This window comes from Taeniopygia guttata, chromosome 5 (assembly GCF_048771995.1).
Source record: "Taeniopygia guttata chromosome 5, bTaeGut7.mat, whole genome shotgun sequence".
Classification (NCBI taxonomy): domain Eukaryota; kingdom Metazoa; phylum Chordata; class Aves; order Passeriformes; family Estrildidae; genus Taeniopygia; species Taeniopygia guttata.
The window spans coordinates 16,446,683-16,466,096 of NC_133030.1; the positions used below are offsets into that span (position 1 = coordinate 16,446,683).

General features: G+C 37.5%; 1 protein-coding gene across 4 annotated transcripts in view; it reads right to left on the reverse strand.

The window, feature by feature from the left end:
* Nucleotides 1-2,032: 2,032 nt before the first annotated feature.
* USH1C (USH1 protein network component harmonin) overlaps nucleotides 2,033-19,414 on the reverse strand; it is a 46,713-nt gene continuing 29,331 nt past the window's right edge. For 2 of the 4 annotated variants that reach the window (XM_072929691.1, XM_072929690.1), the window contains exons 16-22: nucleotides 7,843-7,884; nucleotides 7,477-7,530; nucleotides 7,237-7,336; nucleotides 5,786-5,895; nucleotides 5,046-5,101; nucleotides 3,930-4,085; nucleotides 2,033-3,220 (exon numbers count right to left, since the gene is read on the reverse strand). In XM_072929691.1, coding sequence (XP_072785792.1) covers nucleotides 3,986-4,085; nucleotides 5,046-5,101; nucleotides 5,786-5,895; nucleotides 7,237-7,336; nucleotides 7,477-7,530; nucleotides 7,843-7,884 — 462 coding nt within the window. In that variant the 3' untranslated portion in view covers nucleotides 2,033-3,220; nucleotides 3,930-3,985. Of the gene's footprint in view, nucleotides 3,221-3,929; nucleotides 4,086-4,409; nucleotides 4,519-5,045; nucleotides 5,102-5,785; nucleotides 5,896-7,236; nucleotides 7,337-7,476; nucleotides 7,531-7,842; nucleotides 7,885-19,414 lie in introns of all 4 variants that reach the window. The other 2 variants (XM_072929693.1, XM_072929692.1) reach the window with 2 other exon arrangements.

Here is a 19,414-nt window from a genome sequence, read left to right on the forward strand (position 1 = left end):
ATGTACATTCAGAGGTTATGTCTCATATTTGTGAAGTGCTGAGATTATTTGTACATGTATGCTCCTCAAATTAAGGTAATTTTAAAAAACCTTACAAATGTGTGTACACACATACACCCCTCCTTGTGTTGTACATTTGTTTGTGAATAGAGTATTTTTTTTTAAAAACCCAGCTTCTCTGAAATGTATGCACAATGTCTAAAAGATGCCATGGCCAGATGATAAATAGTGGCTAAATTATGAATTAGCAGAATGGCAGTAATAAGCAGATCAAAGACCTCCCTATGCTAATATCCATATGAGTAATAAACCATGGTATTTCCTGTCCTGTAATGCATGGCATGGTTCTGATCCATAGGGTCTCACATTTTCTGCCTGCACACAGGCACGCAGAGGCTCACAGAGCAATGTGAAGTCCCAGGTCTCTAATGTAATTCATACTCCAGTTCAGCAGCTGTGGGGGGTTTGCTAAAGACAACGTGGCCAAGAAATTCCTGAGAGAATAAGAATGGTTGTTAACAGTTCTGAGAAAGTCTTCCTCTGGGTTATTATCCCATAGAGAGAGATAGTGGGGTTTGGCAGTCTTAACCAAACAAACAGCTCTGAGAAACTACACATATTCCCTCTGAGATTACAGCAAATGAAAAACAAAAAACCATCTTCTCTTAAAAGTGGTTTGAAGCATTCATGATACTGTCAGTGGAGTACTTGGACTTCTTCCTGCTTTGTGCATCTGGTCACAGTTTCCATACTCCCAAAGGAAACAGCATTGGCTGAGCAAGAGAAAGTCCCATTTACTCCTTATTTTCAAAACTGGCCTTGTTGAACAGGGATGAGGCACAAGCACATGTAATAACTGACAGCCACCAAAGTACAATGCAGTAGCAACTCAAAATGGGCACTCCTGTTTAAATTACTTATACCTGGGACACTGCTCACACACATCAAAGTAACTGAAAGAGAAGTTGCCTTAAAAAATGTATTTTCTTAGAGCATTTTCCAACTCCTTGAGCTAACTGGAAAATCCAAGGTGGGATGCAGTTCTAGGGTACTGAAAATCAGAAATACAGTAAAAAGCTACGTGGCTAATGGCTTAAGATAATTTTAAGATTCCGAAGTGACAGCCTCCTTTCTCCTGATACTACCTACTTACATTGCCTAAAGCAATAGAGGTTAAACTCTCAAAGTAACACTTTTTTAATGTACCTGAAATAGTGAGCAGGAACTATTTCCTCAACTGCCTCTCATGCATTTTAAGCTGTATCCAAGCAAATCAAGTTAACAGGATAGACGGGGAGAAGAAAGATAGTTCTGTGACTAAGAAGCAAGGCTACAACTCAACTGCTGGTACTCCCACAGATTTTCCAGCTCAGTCTTCTGTACTCCTTCTGTCTCTGAAAAAATAACACCAGTAGGAATAGTTTTAATATCTAACCTCTAAGTTTTGTTGTATTATGTTCCTTAGTGTGCTGAGACAGTGTTTAGCATAATCAAGCACTGAAGTTCTTTACTGGTGCATTACTGTGGCTCTCTGTTTGCTCGTACAGAACATCCGAGCAGCATGGGAGAACACTGGATAGCACCACTCATCTCTCTGATGCATTGTCATATGGTCCAGATGGCTGCAGTATGTAGGCAACTGGGAACCAAAGCAGCAGGAGAAGTACATCCTGCTGCAATTTCCTTCTGGTGCTGATCTTGATGAATTCAGCATTTAGATTAGTTTGTGGTTAGGAAGTCTACAGGCCAGGGTAAATGCATGCTAAGACCTAGCAAAAAAATACACTGTAGCAACTGTGGTAGCTTGCCACCTATCAAATTATCAGATTTGCCCCCAAAAACTCTGTAAAAGATTACTGCAGCTCAGCCAAGGGAAAATTCCCTCCTGTGCAAAATTAATTACGAGTTCCACGAGGGTGGCAATCTCTTGCAAGTTGGGTCTGTTATTGAAGAAAAACTCAGAAATCTGTGTACTCTAGCAGATTAACTATTACTGTGATGTACAAACCTAGAGACAAATAGGAAACTAGACTTCTTCCATTTGGCAAATGCAATTTTATTTCTGGATTAGTTGTAAGAATTCAACATTTTAAATATTCTAACATATATACCCTGCCACACACATTAACTGGCATACTGGAAGAATACTGCAAATAAAGAAAGTCAACATAAGTAAGCATCTGCATATAAGTACAGAGTTCTCAGGAATGTAATTGTTATTTTTATGTGCTGGAGAAAAGAAGAGCTTCCAAACCTTGAAAAGGCAAGACTTCAGTGAGAATTTGATATACCAATGAACTATTTCTCAGTAGAACAGTTGAGAAAAATCTAAACACAACATGAAAAACAGAACACAAACTGGCAGGTACAAGAAAGGAAAAAGGCAATGACATTTCTTACGAGGTGTCTCTAAATATAATTACTAAGTCTACAACTGCAATAATACTTAAAGCCAAGCTGGTATCAAATTTATGGTCTTGAGGAATTTACTCAAACCTAAGGCACAGAGTCACCAAGAGCAGAAAGTTACACTTGGTGGCTTCCTGCACTGTTTAGTCACATATATAGGCTCACTGACAACAAAGTACAAAACAGCAGACTGTGAATCACACCCAAATTTCCCACCCATGACTATATGAGGGAGGAATTTTTGCCAACAATACAAATACTCGGGAGTATGGATGTCACCTCAAAACTGAGGCATAAAAATGGACATTAAGAGAGCTACAAGAATATGAGAACAGAAGTTACCTGTGTACTTTCCCCAGGAAAATCACTATCTAGGAAGTAAAAATATAATTATTTTCATACCCAAACTGGCCTGTGAATGTGTATTCACAAGTGTTGCATGTGGGAACAGGCATCTATGTTCTATCTTCATTTGTCATTTTAGAGTCTATTTCCAGGAAAACTGAGAGATTATTTGCAAAATTTGGCCCCTCAAAATAGCAAAAAGAGATTGAGCGCTCACAGTCGGAACTGTGCTGGTCAGCAGGTCTTTTCAATCATCATGCAAAAAAAAGTTTTGCACTATGTCTACAGAATGATAATACATTATTCATATTATCCTGAAGAATCTGATGTCTCTAGTTCAATTTACAGCTCAGTCAATAAAGATGCATTTCATGTGGTTATTGATTTCCTATTAATTTACTGAGCAGCGGGTTCTGCTGAGGAGAGATTGCATTTCAAGGGTTGTAGTCTTCTTTAAAAAAATGTCCTGTGAAGGGGGAAAAAAAGATAGTGAGAAATAGGCTGTTATCTCTTGTGCAACTTTTAATCTTTCTAGTAAGCACAGTTTTTAAACTGGATCTTAGGTAGTTTTGATTTGTATTATAAGTAATAATGAGAAGACCCACATGCAACAATAAATCTACCTTGGTAGTTCTAGAGATGTATGACTGTACTTACAGTGATTACAGCCATAGAGAAACCATACAGAGTAAATTGAATTTCAGAGACAAGGATAATTTCAGAACAAACTCATTGTAAAGGTATATGACAAAATAACAGAGACAAACTTCACTGAAAACCAAACACTCATGAATACTTGTTTACAGGCATACTGTGAATAATCCAAATGGAAACTTGTTCTTTGGACAAGCCTTCACGAGAAAATAATTTGTAGTTGCTTATATACTTATGAACTCACAAAGCCACAGCAGTGGTCCACAGATAAGGAAAAAACCTTAGGCTAATCCTACTTGTTTAGACAGGGCCTATTTATTTAATAGTCTGGCAGGTGATAAACCAATTCTGCAGAGGATCTCTGAGGGACTTTATGAAGTAGAAACTAAATACTTATATTTTAATAGCACAGGCATGGCAAAAGCCCAAAGAACACTCCAGCTCCAGCATGCCAAGAACAAAAGCAAGGATGGCAAGCAATGCACAGGCAGGCACATGCTGAAAAAATAACACAGCCTCACAGTGGCCAGTCATGTTAAGCCAGGTGTGCAATTCACCAGGAGGGACACTGCAGTGGCTACAGCTGCAGGAGATACCCTTGTCTGTACACAGGTGCACTGCCTTCAAAAACCTTTCTGTGTGTGTTGGGACTGACTGCTGATGAGGGAATGGTAGGGCTACATATGCAAGATATGAAAACAAAAATAACAGTGACAGTTATTTCCTTGCCCATTAATCCCATTAATTTATGTGCATGTATTAAACAAAGTTTCACATCAACCTACAGTTGGTGTTATCCAGTAAAACTGATTTATGGCAACTAATACTCCAGTATTCTGCATAGAACAAGAGCCCAGATTAACAGAGACTACAAAACCTTGCTCTACCATTTTACTTGGTAGTAAGGATATCTTCAAATCTCCTTCAATCAAACTTGAAAACATGGGTCTTGCTTTTGAAACTGTTTGTCCAAACCAAAGTAAGTTGTATAAACTTGATACCTCTATCACACTTGTAGCTGTAGATTCTTCTGTTTCACACCTATGCTGATTATCTTTAAAACAAGGATTCTGTGAGCATTGCCAAGACACCCAAATCCCTTAATCTTTCCTGAAAATATTACATAAGCTTGCTTAGACAAGAACAATAACTAATTGTTATTAGTTATTAGTAATTAGAACTAATTAGAATTAATAACTAATTGTTATTTGTTAGCAATCTAATTAAAAAAACAAAAACAAAATCAAACCATACAATATAATTAAATGTCTGGTTGTGATGCAGAATGTTTAGAGGGATCTGTTTCCCTAAGTTATGATCTATGGGAATATAGCAAATGATTCAGACTGAAGTTAAGTGTCACTTCTAAAAAAAAAACAAATACCAAATCCTCAAACTTTAAAGTATGAGTGTGTAGTCACGTACAACCAATTCTGAGAAACACAGTTTTGCAGTCTGGGAACCACTGCTGTAATGCATGACAGCTACTTATAATTATCAAATTAGCAACCATGTAAAGCAGGAGGTTATATAGTCCATAAGAAGGAGATACTTGAAAAATGTATGACAAAAAAAAGCAAACTGGCTATTGTTACTCAGCTTTTAATCACCAGAGAAATAAAAGCTTATGCACTTACATTTCATCATCATATTCTTTTGGAGGTGATGCTGCAATGACTAAGTCAATCCAATCCTGAAAAAGAAAAGCAGTGTCAAACATCTGCTGCTAAATGCTGCTTTTAGAGGTGGCCAGTGGAGCACCATGGAACGTCAGATAGAGAATCTGGGAGGTAATCTATTCCTGGAAAACCATAAGGTCTGTATTAAAAAGTTCTATAGGAAGACCATTTAAAGATTGAGCTGTGATTTCTATCTTTAAATTAAAGAAAAATCTGCTGTTGCAACAACATTTTTTTAAAAAAAGTTATTCTAAGGATCATGCTGTATTGGTCCTCTGACAAATGAGAACTGTTCTTGCTGTGGAAACACTCTCTAGCTGAAGGGCAATGTTGCCTGTACATCAAGAAATCAAAGATAAGCTATTATCAGAAAATTCCAATCAACTTGCAAGTAATTTTCAGTATCAAAGAGTTATTTTACATATAAAGATACTATAAACACTCAGAATGTAATGTGTTTAAATACCAATCCTGACATGTGTCTAGAGGCCATGAAATTTCCCAGTAAATTACACACATGGTTTTCAGAGATGCTACATACCAGCATCTTCTGCAGATTTTAGCTTATTTTGGCAGTACCTGACATACCCACTACTCTTGATGTTTGTAACCTTGTTTGTGTGGATGTGACAATGTTATGATGGAAAAGTAGCTCTCTTATGAGCTCTGTAGGTAGAAGTAGTATCCAGGTTACTTACCCCACCCATGTTCCAAGCTTTTGCTAGAGTTGCCTGTGCTTCTGCCAGCTTGCTGTCAATTAATATCTTGCCATTTACAGCCAGTATTTCATCTCCTTTCACTATGCCTCCTGGGGAAAAGATAAATGTGTCAAATACCAATAAGCAAAACAAAATTCTAGGAGCCTTTTCTGTGCCATATTTGTGCAGTAGTGACTAAAATGAAAAGTGTTCTCACTGGATGCGAAGGTCTGCACTAAAAATGGTAAGAAGTTTGCTACAGGCAAACACAAAATGAAATTTTTAAACATGGCAAAGCCATTTTTGATCATGGCCAGTAAGAAACTAGTTCAATATGATTTTCTACAGTTTGCCTATTTGGGTAATCCAGTTGTACAGCTTACAAACTGTGACTGACTGCAGAATGTTACTACTATGCCCCAACCCTGGGGAAGTGTTCAAAGCCAGGTTGAATGGGGCTTTTGAGCAACCTGGTATAGGGTAAGGTGTCCCCGCCCATGGCAGGGGCTTGGAATTACATCATCTGTAAGGTCTCTTCCAACTCAAAAATGTCTATAATTCTATAAAAATGGAAAAAATTAATTAAATTCCTGAAGGAACAAAATAGCATTTGTCAAGGGTTTGCATGGTGGTCATTTCTTTGCAGGTATATGTGTAGTGTTTGTTCCTTAGAACGGATTTTGACTTGCCAATCTGGAATGAAGCACAACCAGTTATTTGGAACTGGATTTGAAGAGGATGATGAAGATAGCCTTAGTTACGAGAGATCCTAAAAAGAGTAAAGGGCCAGAAAGAGCCCTGAGGAGATCAAATGACTGAAATGTTCAAATGACTGAAATGTTTTCACAGCAATGTTTTCACTTGAATTTAGGTGCAGGCAGGGACAAGGACAGCAGACAGTGTAAGGGAATATTTCCCTCTCTGTTGACCTGGTCATCACAACAGCTCTCAAGAAAAGGATGGCAGATATTTCCCACCAGGTGCTGAGCCCAGATGTGTTGGGCTTGTTCTTGTGCCTTTGAGAGCTAAGCTTCAGAGGCTCTGGCTGTTAGTTGGGTTTTAGTTGGGTTTTTAACAGCCAGCTGCTTAACTAGACAAATTACTATTTATAGTAGCATAAAGAACAAAACTAAGCAGTGTAGTGTAGCTATGGTCAAGAAATTGCTTTGTGTGTGGAAGTATTATAAATGTCATTGGAAATTGTGAAATAATGGAGAACACATTCCTTGATTAAAGAATACAACAGAGAATCAGGCACTGGTTTTTACAAATTTTACATAACGATTAATTTTAACAGCACATGTGGGCTGCCCTTGAGCTTGAGACAGAACTTGTGTCCTTGGGCAATCTAAGTGAGCCTTTTAGTACCAGGCTATGAAATCATCCAACCATTCTCAGCCAATTTAAGGAAACACCTTGCAGCAGCATTCAGATTCCCCATTGTTGCTCACCATGTTTGTCTGCAGCACCATCCTCATAGATGGCAGACACAACTATCTTTCCAATTGGAGAATCAATTCCTCCCTCAACTGCAAGGTCCAGTGATCCTTCCTATGAAAAAAAAAAACAGTTCTAGTTCAGAAAAGCCTGTTAATTTTTGCCATTTGAAGGAGCTTAATCTTTCCTTCTTCCCAGTAAATAAAATGCTTACATGAACCTTTTAAATATCAACCAACCAACATAGTAATTACCTTTTTTATTCGTAATAGCCGTACATCTTTTCCCATAATCTGGTCTGGGGTAAACTGTGAAAAAGATATAATGATTAATCATTTCCAGTTTAAAACCACAAAACAATTAGGATGATCTATGTAATTTCTGGGGGAAAAGGGACCTTCCTCCCCTCTAAAATAGTGTAAGAGGAAGACCAGAACACCACATCACCTTTTCCTGTAAGAACATTTGTGTTCAACATGACTAGAAAAGAAAAATACACAAGACTCAGAAAAGCAACAAGCAAGAATCTTACCTACTCCCAGCCCTCAAATTCAAGGATTTGGCTTTTTTCCAGAGTATTTAATATTAAGCAGTGAGGCATATTTAAATTCTGTCCTTACCATTGCATACGGATCAAAATCTTCCACATACTTCTGGAAGCCCTGAGAATAAAATGATATTTAATTGCAAAAACAGCAACTCACTCACACAACACACAAATTCCATCTTATTTATTAGTGAGAGAGCACATAATTCTGTAAGCTATGAAAGAAGACAGAAACTGAAGAAAAGCCCAGCAAGACAGCAAAGATTCCATCCTGACAGTCAGAAGACATTTCAAAACCTCATGACAGGTCAATAATTTGAGTTGGTCATACCATGGAGCATTTCTGAGGAAGAGTTTAACACCTGTCAGCTCCACAGTTCCTCTCTATGTCTGACAGATCAGAAACAAATCTTGAAAGCACCATAGGCAGGTATGTTCTCCCACACTCTTTGGGAACAATATTTTTTGGGATTATCAACATGGTAACAGGTAAAAATGACAGGCTCCAATTCACCTGTCAGCAACACCACTCCACACTGTATGGGTTTTAGGATTCTTTTTCAGCCCCCATATCTCTCTCTTGATGTGGAGTTTCAGGGAGTTGGCTCCATACCACAAGCAAGTGCAGGACAACAATTTGCAGGACAACAATATGATTTTGGTTTCATATGGTTCTGTGGAGCACTTAAAAGTTTGTCAGGGAATGTCTGGAGTGCAGAGGATGATACTGCAGTTAGGCACAGCAATATTTTTAAGCTTTGAGAAGACCCACAAAACGTAGTGCTTAACCCTTGTCAGACCAAGACTGCAGGGAAAAGCAGGAGTTACCTTTTCTGCAAGGATGGTATTCCTGCACCAGCAGTCAGGGTGGTGTTTGAGTGCAGTTTCTTGAGGAGGAGTAGTAGCTACTGGGTGAGACTGTATGGCTAATGTTGGGGATTTGTGAAAGCTCTGCACTTACACTGCATGCTAAAGTAAGGACTTCAGAACTTCAGAAAATCTTTACTGAGGCACCTAGCTCCCACTCTTGTGGCCTCAAGCTGCAATAACCTGGTGACAGGGGAACACAGAACCACACAATCTTTGGCAGACACAGCGGGCAAACCAATACATTACACAGACCAGTGGTTCAGTGTGTCATCAAACTTGATATGTTCATTATTGCCCTCTTTTCTATTGGATCCATTTGACAACAAAGACTATTCCACTGTCAGACTCACCTGAGCCTTTTTCCACTTATAAACCAAACACACAGCTTAAGATTCCTGTGGTGTATTTAAGGGCTGGCTGTTAAATGGCAAAGTCGCAGCAGAAAATACTAATGCTTCCTTTGCTATACTCGTTATCACCTCTTTTGGTTGCCTAATTTTGATGAGACTAGAACTCAGGAACATCTGGGTTCCAATCTCACCCATAACAGTATTGCTTTACATTAAGTTTGTTACACTGCATTACACTTGTTAACCAGATAAATTGGAATTTTATCATAGATATCAACAATGGCAGAATTTCATCCTGGGGAAAAAACTTCCATCAATCATTCATTAATTTACAAAATGTATTAATATTATGAACCATTTAATTAAAACTGTAAGAGAAACATTTTACAATGAAATCTACCTAAACAATTTACATTTTGAATAATTGAATTAGTACTGCCTTTTGGAATCATGGCTAAAGTAGATATGGGTTTGGAGCAAGTAATTTAGATAAAGAAACTCCAATCTCAGCCAAGTCACTAAGTCATTATGTAATCTAAAGGAAGTCAGTGAACTCTTTGTCCCAGGTTGTCCTCATGAAAAACAGATGTTGCCCTTGGAGGAAGTTTTCCTGGGAAAATCATCTTTAAACAGGAAAAAAAAAAAAACAAAAAAACAAAAAAACCCCAAAAAACCTCCACAAAAACAAACACACACACACCAAAAAAAAAATCACTAAAACAATCTGCGAGCAAAAGTCATAGAAACACAGAATATCCTGGGTGGGAAGGAACTCACAAGGATCACCAAGTCCAACTCCTGGCCCTGCACAGAGTGACACCATGCACCTGAGGGCACTGTCCAAACACTCCTTGAGCTGTCAGGGCTGCCTCTGGGAGCCTCTTCCAGCCACTCTATGGCTGAAAAACCATTTCCTAATATTGAACCTAAACTGTTTTCCCCTTGGGTTCATATCACTATGTAGCAGAGACATGATCTGGATCCAATAATGTACAAATATTGCTAAACAGAAAGCAGACATGCACTGAACTGTAATAAATCTTCCCTGAAATGGACAGCACAAATTCACAGATCAGAGAGTGCACTGCATATCCAAGCAGGGACTAATGAACCAAAACACAGTCCCAAGCCTACCCTCCCAACACTCAGGATGTTTCAGGTGAAAGAGATAAGAGCATTAAAATCCTTTCTTGACTTCCAAAAGGATTCAGAAGACTGAGCATAAATTGAAAATGGAACACTAAAATATTTGATTGCACTGAAACAACTCTCTGTCCAGACTTCCAGGTGAAAGCTGAAGTTTCTATTTAAAGAAAAAACAACCTCCAAAACACAAGCACTTATACTAATGATGCTTCTTTGCTGGTTTCTAACAACAATGGTCAAGAGCAATTGAGACCAGAAATAACAACAAACCACAAACAAACAAACAAACCACAAGCAACAACAACAAATAATTGAAAGAGAAACTCATGACCAGAAAAAACCAAACTTTAAAAAAAAATCACCTCTTTTAAGAAACAATTGTTATATATTCAGAACATACTAGCATTTACTGGCAAATAAATAATCTCAAAGCTGAATCTTTTAAAGTCAATTTTCCCTTCTCAATATAGATTGAAGCTGATTAAAAGAAGAAAAAATTAATATTAATCTTAATGTTTTACCACTCAAAATCTCACACTGTGAGCTCACTACTGTGTGCCAACTTTTCATATAATATCAACGCATCTAACTTAGCTGGCACTACCAAAGGGGTTTTGTACAGAAACTGGCACATTTTACAGCAGCAGAGAAATTTAACATAAAGTTCACTTCTTCAAGGAGCCATCTATTGAACTATCAGCCAACCAAAGACGAAGATATGAAAACCTCATCATTATGACAGAGGAAAGAAGCAGAAGTAAAACTGCAGCAGGAAAATCCTACACAATGCAGGAAGGCTGAATGAACAGGGCTTTCCACCACCAGTTCCTCTGATTTCCTACCAGAGGAATTTGTTAATCTGATAAAGTGTTTTATCACTGAAAACATTGCAGCTGAACACTAAAAGAAACAAGAAAATATTGTGAATATCAGTATCATCTCAGTTATCAGTGTTCAGCTATTTTAAAGGTCACATTTAACCATACAGGTAGTTACAGATGGTTCAGCTTGAAAGATTTATTCTCATTCTTCTTCTGCCTAGACTAGCAGGAGCCACAGGCACACACTTAAAGCTTACAAAGACAAGCAGTTCTCATGCACTAGGATTGTCTTGCCTCTTCTGTTTTAGAAACTGAGCAACAGAATTAGAAAGGAAAGTTTTAAATCTGTGACCAGTCAAACAAAAAGTACCACACAAAACACGGAAAATATTATTTTACTTGTTTTTTGTTAGATCTAAATGATGAATTGTAAACCACCATCCTTTTAAACATCTCTTGTGGCTGCAAAAGAAAGAAAATCACCAAACCAGGTGTTAACTTTTCACTGTAAATAATTATCACCTACTCATAAATTATCTTACTGCTTAGTTTGCTCTCCTAGGGACTGAATCACACTTGGACTTGTTAGTGTTGTTCCCTGTATAATTTCAAAATGAAAGAACACACAGAGTGAAATAGTACTGAATGCAAAGTAGAAATAATTCTAGAGAAACTACATAAATAATGCACATTTCCATACCACAAGATTTCTTAACAATATTTCCATGATTGCTTTTACAACTCATTTCTACAAAACAGTGCTTGGGTCTCTCATCCATGATATGTGAGAAAAGAAAATTGAAAAAAAACCCACCTTAAACATGGACAAAATGGTAGACAATATTTCCAAAATATTGAGAAGTCATGGTAAAAATATGTTTATGCATTTAAGGTTTGCTTTCCTACCAAGGGTTTCCTATACTGAAGAGGTGAATATTATTATTAAATGGATTTTATTTTATTGTGTTTAGCTTCAAGGTCTTAAATTCCATATTCATTCTGTTTTTCTGTCACTTCCACTAGTCTAACAAAATGGTACACAGTAGTTTGGAATCACTTAAAATACAGAATATCTTCTTAGGCTACAAACATTTTCCAAAATGAAATGGGCTAACCCCTATATTATTATAACAAACACTACTGATAGTTCCCCAGCCTCCACTCAAAACCTTGCAGCAAATCAGGTAGCTTATTTGAGTCTTCTGAAACAAGAAAAACTTGAACTCTGGCATTTGCCTTTTCAAACTCAATTCACTTTAAAACCAATTACTATGCAACAGTTTCACTAATGTTCCTCTCAGTGTCCTATAGTCCTACCATTAACTGGAAAAATATATTCCAGAGTTGTTAAAATGTGATTTGTGTTTAATTAATACAAACTGTAAGTTTTTGTATTGGAGGACTTATGGGCAAGTTTGGAAAGATTTTTCACAAATCTCTTTAGAACCTCTCTAAAAAAAAAAAAAAAATCAACACAGATTGTTTTGGTATGGCTGTTTATAGCTAACAGAAATTTCCAATCCTCTCCCATCTTGTTACTTGGTATCTAAGCACCTGTTGTGACTTCTTCAGTCCTGCAGAACTAGCCTTCAAATCTTGCAAATTAGAGGAAAGCTTAAATATTAATTTTTTTCCCTTCAGAAATTCTTCATCCAGCTGCAAACGAATAAAGGAGGAAAAATCTTTTACAGCAGCAAGTGCAGCAGAGCCTTTTAACCCACACAACAGGATGTTTTTAATAGATAGGAGAGAAGAGACTTATGTTCCTGGTGGTTTTGTATCTATGACAATCTCACCACTAAATCATAACAATCCCCTCCTTTTCTCTGAGCCAAAGTGTAATTGGCTTTGTCATAAGTGTATTCCAGTTCATTCTAGTACAGCTCACACTGATTTTGACTCAGGGCAGCCCTCGGCATGCAAGGCCACACTTAAGGTTTAAACATCTCCCATCATTTCCCTATTTATAAGTGTTAGAAGACCTGGTAATTCTGACCTGAATTTAATTAATAAGATTACTTAAGTCACAACAGAGACTATCTGGCCCAGCTACCTTCCAGGTAACAGGAGAATTTTATCATACTTGGATGCCCATTTTATTCTTAAGTGCATGCCTTTTCATCTTTATTAGTCAATTGCTTGAATATAGGCCAAATGGATTAGCTGCATGTATCAAATAAATCCATCAACCTCAGTTTCTTGAGCTTGGTACTCAGGAAAGTGAAATTCAGGTAAAAACAAGGTAGAACAAGTGGTGTGCATTATGTCAAATTAAGACACAAAAGCTAGAGTTCCATAGATTGTGTGAAAACTAGGATGATGAGAAACCAGACAGCAAAAGGTGTGTTTGTCTTTGGTGATACTCTCCTTCACTAAGAGAAGTGGAACTGGCCCTATATCTGAACAATGAACTTCAACACATATGCACAAACCCACACATACCAACCAACCAAACTTCACTCTCCTTTTACACAAAATCTAATTTTAATTCTTACACACTTCTGGAGACAGGCAGGCACTGTCTTGTTTGGTTTCTCATACACTGGCCTTTTTTTTTTTTTTTTTTTTTAACTAATAGGAGTATCTCCCTCTTCAGTATCCATGCAGGTTTTACTTCACATGCCCCTTGTGACTTCATTGCAATAAGGATGAATAAATACCCTTTACTGTAGTAAGTCATCAATGGAAGTAAGAGGTATAAGGTCTACCAAACCAATTTATAGAATTATCTTTCTCTCAGAGTCCTACCAGAATGCTGTTCCCACAGAAATTTTGATCTTCCAACTAATATAAGGCAGTTTGGGAAGGAAGATGATTGAATCTGAAAGATTTTAGCAGACTTGTGATTTGAAAATGTGCATGCATGCATAACAAATCATAAGACATTTCCCATGGAGGTGGATCTTGTTGCCAGTTTCTTAAACTAATTGTAGCTAGTCAGTAAAAAAACAAAAGTGCCTTTTAAGATTGGTACCAAGACTGTTTGATCACACATAAAGAAATTATTCATTTTGCAAACTAATTCACATGTATACACTTTTTGAAGAGCTAGATGATGTTAACTGCTTATTATGACTTTGTTCATTCTTCTCCTGAGGGATTTCATATTACTTAGAGATGTTAAATTACTGAACACAATCAAAATGAGAGCTCCAACTGAAGGCAACATCTCCACTGGAGGGATCTGAATTTATTTTTAGCTCATATGCCTGCCTTCTCTTAAGCAACTTATTAAAACTGCTTCAAATTACCATTCAATTCATTTATAATGTAGAAGCTTCAAGATGACTCTGGCTGTGTGGAAAGTGGTCACTAAGTGTCACTTAAATTTGTTCAAAGCGTAACAGAGGAAAATAAAGAAACAATAGTATCTAAATTATTAAAGCAAAAAATTAAAAATCCATCACGTTTTATTGAAACACAGCTAGGAATATTGTGCACATAATTTACTGCCAGAAATAGCATTCATATAAAATAAATACAACACAAATTTGATGGGTTTTCTGTCACTTACTGCCTTACAAATGCATATATACATGTATCCACACACATGCATGCAACAAACACAGAACTTTGACACAAACAGCTTAAGTCATGATTACCCTCAAGAATAAACACTACGAACAGGTTCACCAGCTATTTTAGATTAATTTCAAGGACTGTCAGCTCAGAGTTATCACCTGTCTGAGCAATATTTCTCCTTTTTTTTCTCAGTAAGCCTTGGCTCACTTCCCTCATAAACTATGATTCCCAAGGATGCTGCATGGTTGGTCCTAAAATGTTTAGCCTCTGGCTTTCCCCTTCACTTGCATTTGAAACAGAAATGGAAAAGAAATAAGAAAAAGAAGCTGATTGTGAGTGAATTTTGCAGTAATACTGCAAGACTACTATATTAGAGTCTAATATAATGACACACTTTTTCCCCCCTGGAAATTAAAAGATACATTTAAATTACACATGTATGATGAATTATACCATAAGGCATATATCTTCAAGTATGTTCATGACTGTTTACAAAGGAAAAAGGAAATTGACTTAATTTTTATTATTTAATTTCTGGTGAATTCAGAATTTATAAAAATAAAACCTAGCATCTGAATAAATGAGAAATAAGATATACGAATTTTAGGGCTTTACACTGTTCTAGAATTATGCACCCCTGAACAAAAATTGTTACTAAAAGTGGCTTTTCCACTTTGGAAAAAATGGAAAAATACTGTTTTGTACTTACCATTTTACATTTACTGCTTGAAAATATATAGGAATTTTAGTTAGCAGGAAATGGGACAAAGATTGATTCTTTCAGGACATCTCAAAGAACAACGTCAAAACCAAACCACAACATCACTGGAGCATTCAGAAAAACGATATTAAAAGGCTTACCAGGGCCTCTGATTTGATCGTTGGCCTGACCACAAAGTTTGGGTCAGGATGCAGCATAACTGGTTTAGAGACTATTGGTACCCCTGGATGACGCTGGGTAGGTGGACTTGGAGCAAGTTGCTATGGAGTTAATTTAAGAAAATTACAGTTTACAACCTAATTTGTGCAAATCCATCATTTCACCAATCCTCCTCAATTCAAATGGTTTATCATAACGAATTTAATGACATTAATACAAAACAGAGCTGATAGAATTATTTTAACTAAGGCTTACAAAGTCAACAAACCAAAATACAATTTCTCTTATATCCACGTAGTAGCTTTTCACCTAAATTCTGGCTTTACCAGCAAGATTATGGAAAAATCTCAGCCCTGCTTTTGGCATTTTTCCCATAAAGGCAACAAACTGAATGAGAAGTTAGAGGAAAAAAACCAAAACTGCTAAAGTTGAGTGTAAGAACACAGTGAACCCAAACCAAGATTTTAACTAATCCATGGCTAAATAAATCTTTTAAGATGAAATTCAGCAGGGCTGCAGTAAACAGCTTTCCATAAGGAATTTCAAGCTAAATTATCTTGATTTAACAGCAAGGGTTTGTTAGGTTAATACCCTGCCCTTGACTCCACAAAGTAGAGATACCCAGAGGCATCTGAGACCTCATAATTCAGCATGCCCTAGTCCAATCCTACACCTCTCACTCAGCCAAAACTCTCACTGACATCAAGCACAGTTTTATTCAAGAAAAGAGTTCAAAACTGAGCTCTGTGGATTCAGTTTCTGACTTAACCTCAGCAACTCTTGGGACACTTTTCCCAGCCTTTCTCATAGGAAATGTGATGTATTCCAGAGATCACTCTTATAGTACAAGCTGTAACCTCTGAAATTATTTATCTGCTTCCAGCAAATGGATTAAGCCACTTTTTTGGATTTGTTTTTTGGTTTGGGCTTTTTTTTTTTTTTGTGCCTGTGTGTGTGTTTTTCCCCTGTTGGCTTTTTTCCCCCACCATCCTTTTTTTTCTTAAATATTTTTTTTTAAAGTTTGAATCAGATATTTGAAAGTCCCTGTGGATATCACTCAATTGATGTTGTTCTATTCTGCAAAAATACATAGCATCATTAAGCATTCTGAACTTAGAAGCATCAGAATCAACAGATTGGGAATGGGATGATTTCTCCTGGAGTTGCACAATTTAGCAACAGATTTTTCTAGAGTGCAGAATGAATGTCTGATCATTCTCACTCAAAGTCAGTGCAAAGAGATACCAAACAAATGGTGGTTCTGAGATGAAACTTGCATCTTAACTCTCATTATATTTAAAAGATAGTTTGAACCTATCTATTTTTGCCTTTATAGAAGAACAAAGCACATGTGCTGTGACATACAGACATTCACAATATGCAAATATTGACTGCATTTTGCTAATCTGTTGAAATACAAAATCCATCAACCATTAGGAGTCACTTCCACTATTTTTGCTTTCAGTACAGCAACGTATCCACACTGATCATTCCATGTGCTGAATTTTAAATAAATTCTCCCTGCAGAGTGAAACCCTTGGCAATCCCTTGTCATTAGCACTACATGGGAAGTTCATGAAACTACAGCCATGATAAACAGCTCGTGACATACCAGAGGGTTGCTTGACACAGGGGACGCTTTGCCAACGTGGGAGGTGTTTCTTACAACCTAAACAGCAACACACTTAGTACTGGGTTCATAAAAAGTGTAAAGCTTATAATAATTTTTTTTCAGAAACAGTTTATACCAGATATTTTAACAGCTAGTTCTCAAGAATGTCTCTGACAGGATTTTATTCCTTTTGTCAGATTTTTTTCAAGCTGAACTGGAAATTACATTATCTTGAGTTAAAATCAAAAAGGGAGCAATGTAGAGAAGATGTATCAGCTTGAGTAATATTAGAAAAATGAACTTATGGGACAACTACAGTTGTCTTATTTTTTGGCTTTAGCAGGCATAAACATGAGATCTTTAATCCCCAGCCACACAAATGCACTACTTTTGCTTATCTGTGGGGTTTAAAACTGACTTTGTAAAAGGTAGCAAGAATAAATTGTCAAGATTTGGATTTTTGTTCCATTTCTGAAATGACATCAGATATACTGAATTATCTATTTATAAACAAAGCGGCTTTGGCTCAATTAATTTTACTGAGAGCCTAGTCATTTCCTCATATACAGTAATTATATCCAGTGAAAACAGACATTAATTTCAAAGACTAGGTAATTTGTTGTTATCTAACATATTTTTCTTAATTATGAATTTATTTTCTGTAACATAGCTTGCAGTGACAAACTGCCAGAAACAAGATATTAGATTATATTGATTTGGGGTCAGATAAGTACGGCAGTTTCTATATTACTCCTTCTATCTGAATAGTCTTTGCTCTCTTTAAAAGGGTGTACTTCTCCTCTCAACACAAGTATTTTGTACACTTATGTCGTTTCATGTCATTTTTATTTTGCAAATAACTTGGGAAGCCTGCTATCCCTAAGAACATGTGATATTTCCATTTCAGTAGATCTAGCACATTCTTGGCACTTCCAATGTATGAACCACATAGATCAAGCACTATCAGAGGTCCACCTAAGTTTACAAGAGATTCATGGGTCACATCAGGGCAATTATTCACAGAAGGAAAATCTTCCCACCAAAAGGGAAAAATTTGCATATCCTTCCCCACCCAAGGAGAATCATGCAAATACAAAGACTGTATGGTAACCATGCAAAACCCCCGAAACCCAACAGTGCAGTCAGACAACCCATGCAGAAAACTGTGGAGGAAAGAAGTGACCATATGGGATCCTCTTCTGCTACTTGAAACAAGTAAGGAGCTTTTACCAAAAGAACAAGTATGTGATTCTCACTACAGTGCTTCGCAAAGGGAATTATGATGAGTCAGCTGCCATTTCTTTCTTAAAGCGAGATTTGGCACAATATTTCTTTTATTTGATCATCTTTTGGACTCACAGTGCAATAAGGAGAAAGTCAATGTTTTCTCAAAGTGCAAAAAGTCAAACCAGGTTACCAGCTCTTGCTTTTATGTTTTACAAAACAGTTACAGTTACAGTTTTGACCTTTTAAAAGACCTTCTGACTTTAAGCCAGTTTTCTTTGTCCACTCTTCTCACCTAACAAAGCAATTTGATGACACATTTAAAGCACTTCTACAAGTCATTTTCACCACAGGGATACTTTTCTCAAATTTAACAATGAATTAAATTTGCTGCCCGCAATAGCTTTTTTAATCACTCGAGTTCAAATAATCTTTTTTTTTTTTTTTTAACTGATACATTATGCCTAGGACATCTGCAGGTAATAAGGTTACAAGGTATGTAAGCAGGAGAGCAAACTCCTCCTGATTTATATTTAAAAAATATTAAAATGAAACTATCTCTGGACTGCATTCTGAAAAAAAGAAGAAACCGCTCCATTCCCTCTTTTAACATTGCAAGGGGCAGAAGGGTAGGTCCAGTGGACAAAGATGGTGATGGATCAGGAGGCATGCCGGGGAGCGGTAAAGGAACATGCATCCAAACAGACCCCGAGGTCACCTGGGGAGCTGGTGTTACCAACAGGGCTGGACCTCGTGGAGCGGTTGAGGCAGGAGGTGGATGAGCTGGTGGCGCTGGGGTGACAGTGTGGGGCAGCGGCGGCGGCGGTGGTGGCGGCGCACGCTGTTTGGGTTTGTCAACTTCATCCAAGTTTAAGTCATCGAGATCTGTGGTGTGCAGCTGCAGGCCCCCCGCAAAGCGCCGCATCGAGGTGGCAGAGGGAGAGGCTGAAGGGCGGCCGCTCGCCGGCTACGGGTGACAGAACAGAAACCTGCCTCAACACTTCTGAGAAATGGGCAGCCCTAGAGCACCGCTCAGCCTAACTGCTCCTCCACAGGTGACGCTTCTACATCTTTCAGCCCCTAAAATATTAGGCTAGCCCAGAGATACAAGGCCTTGAGGGGAGGAACATCAGGAGATGGGAAAAGGTTCAAAAGAGGCTCTCACCCCAATGTGGTTGTCCAGCTTCTTTATTCCACGAGATCCGGGGAGAAAGAGTGGG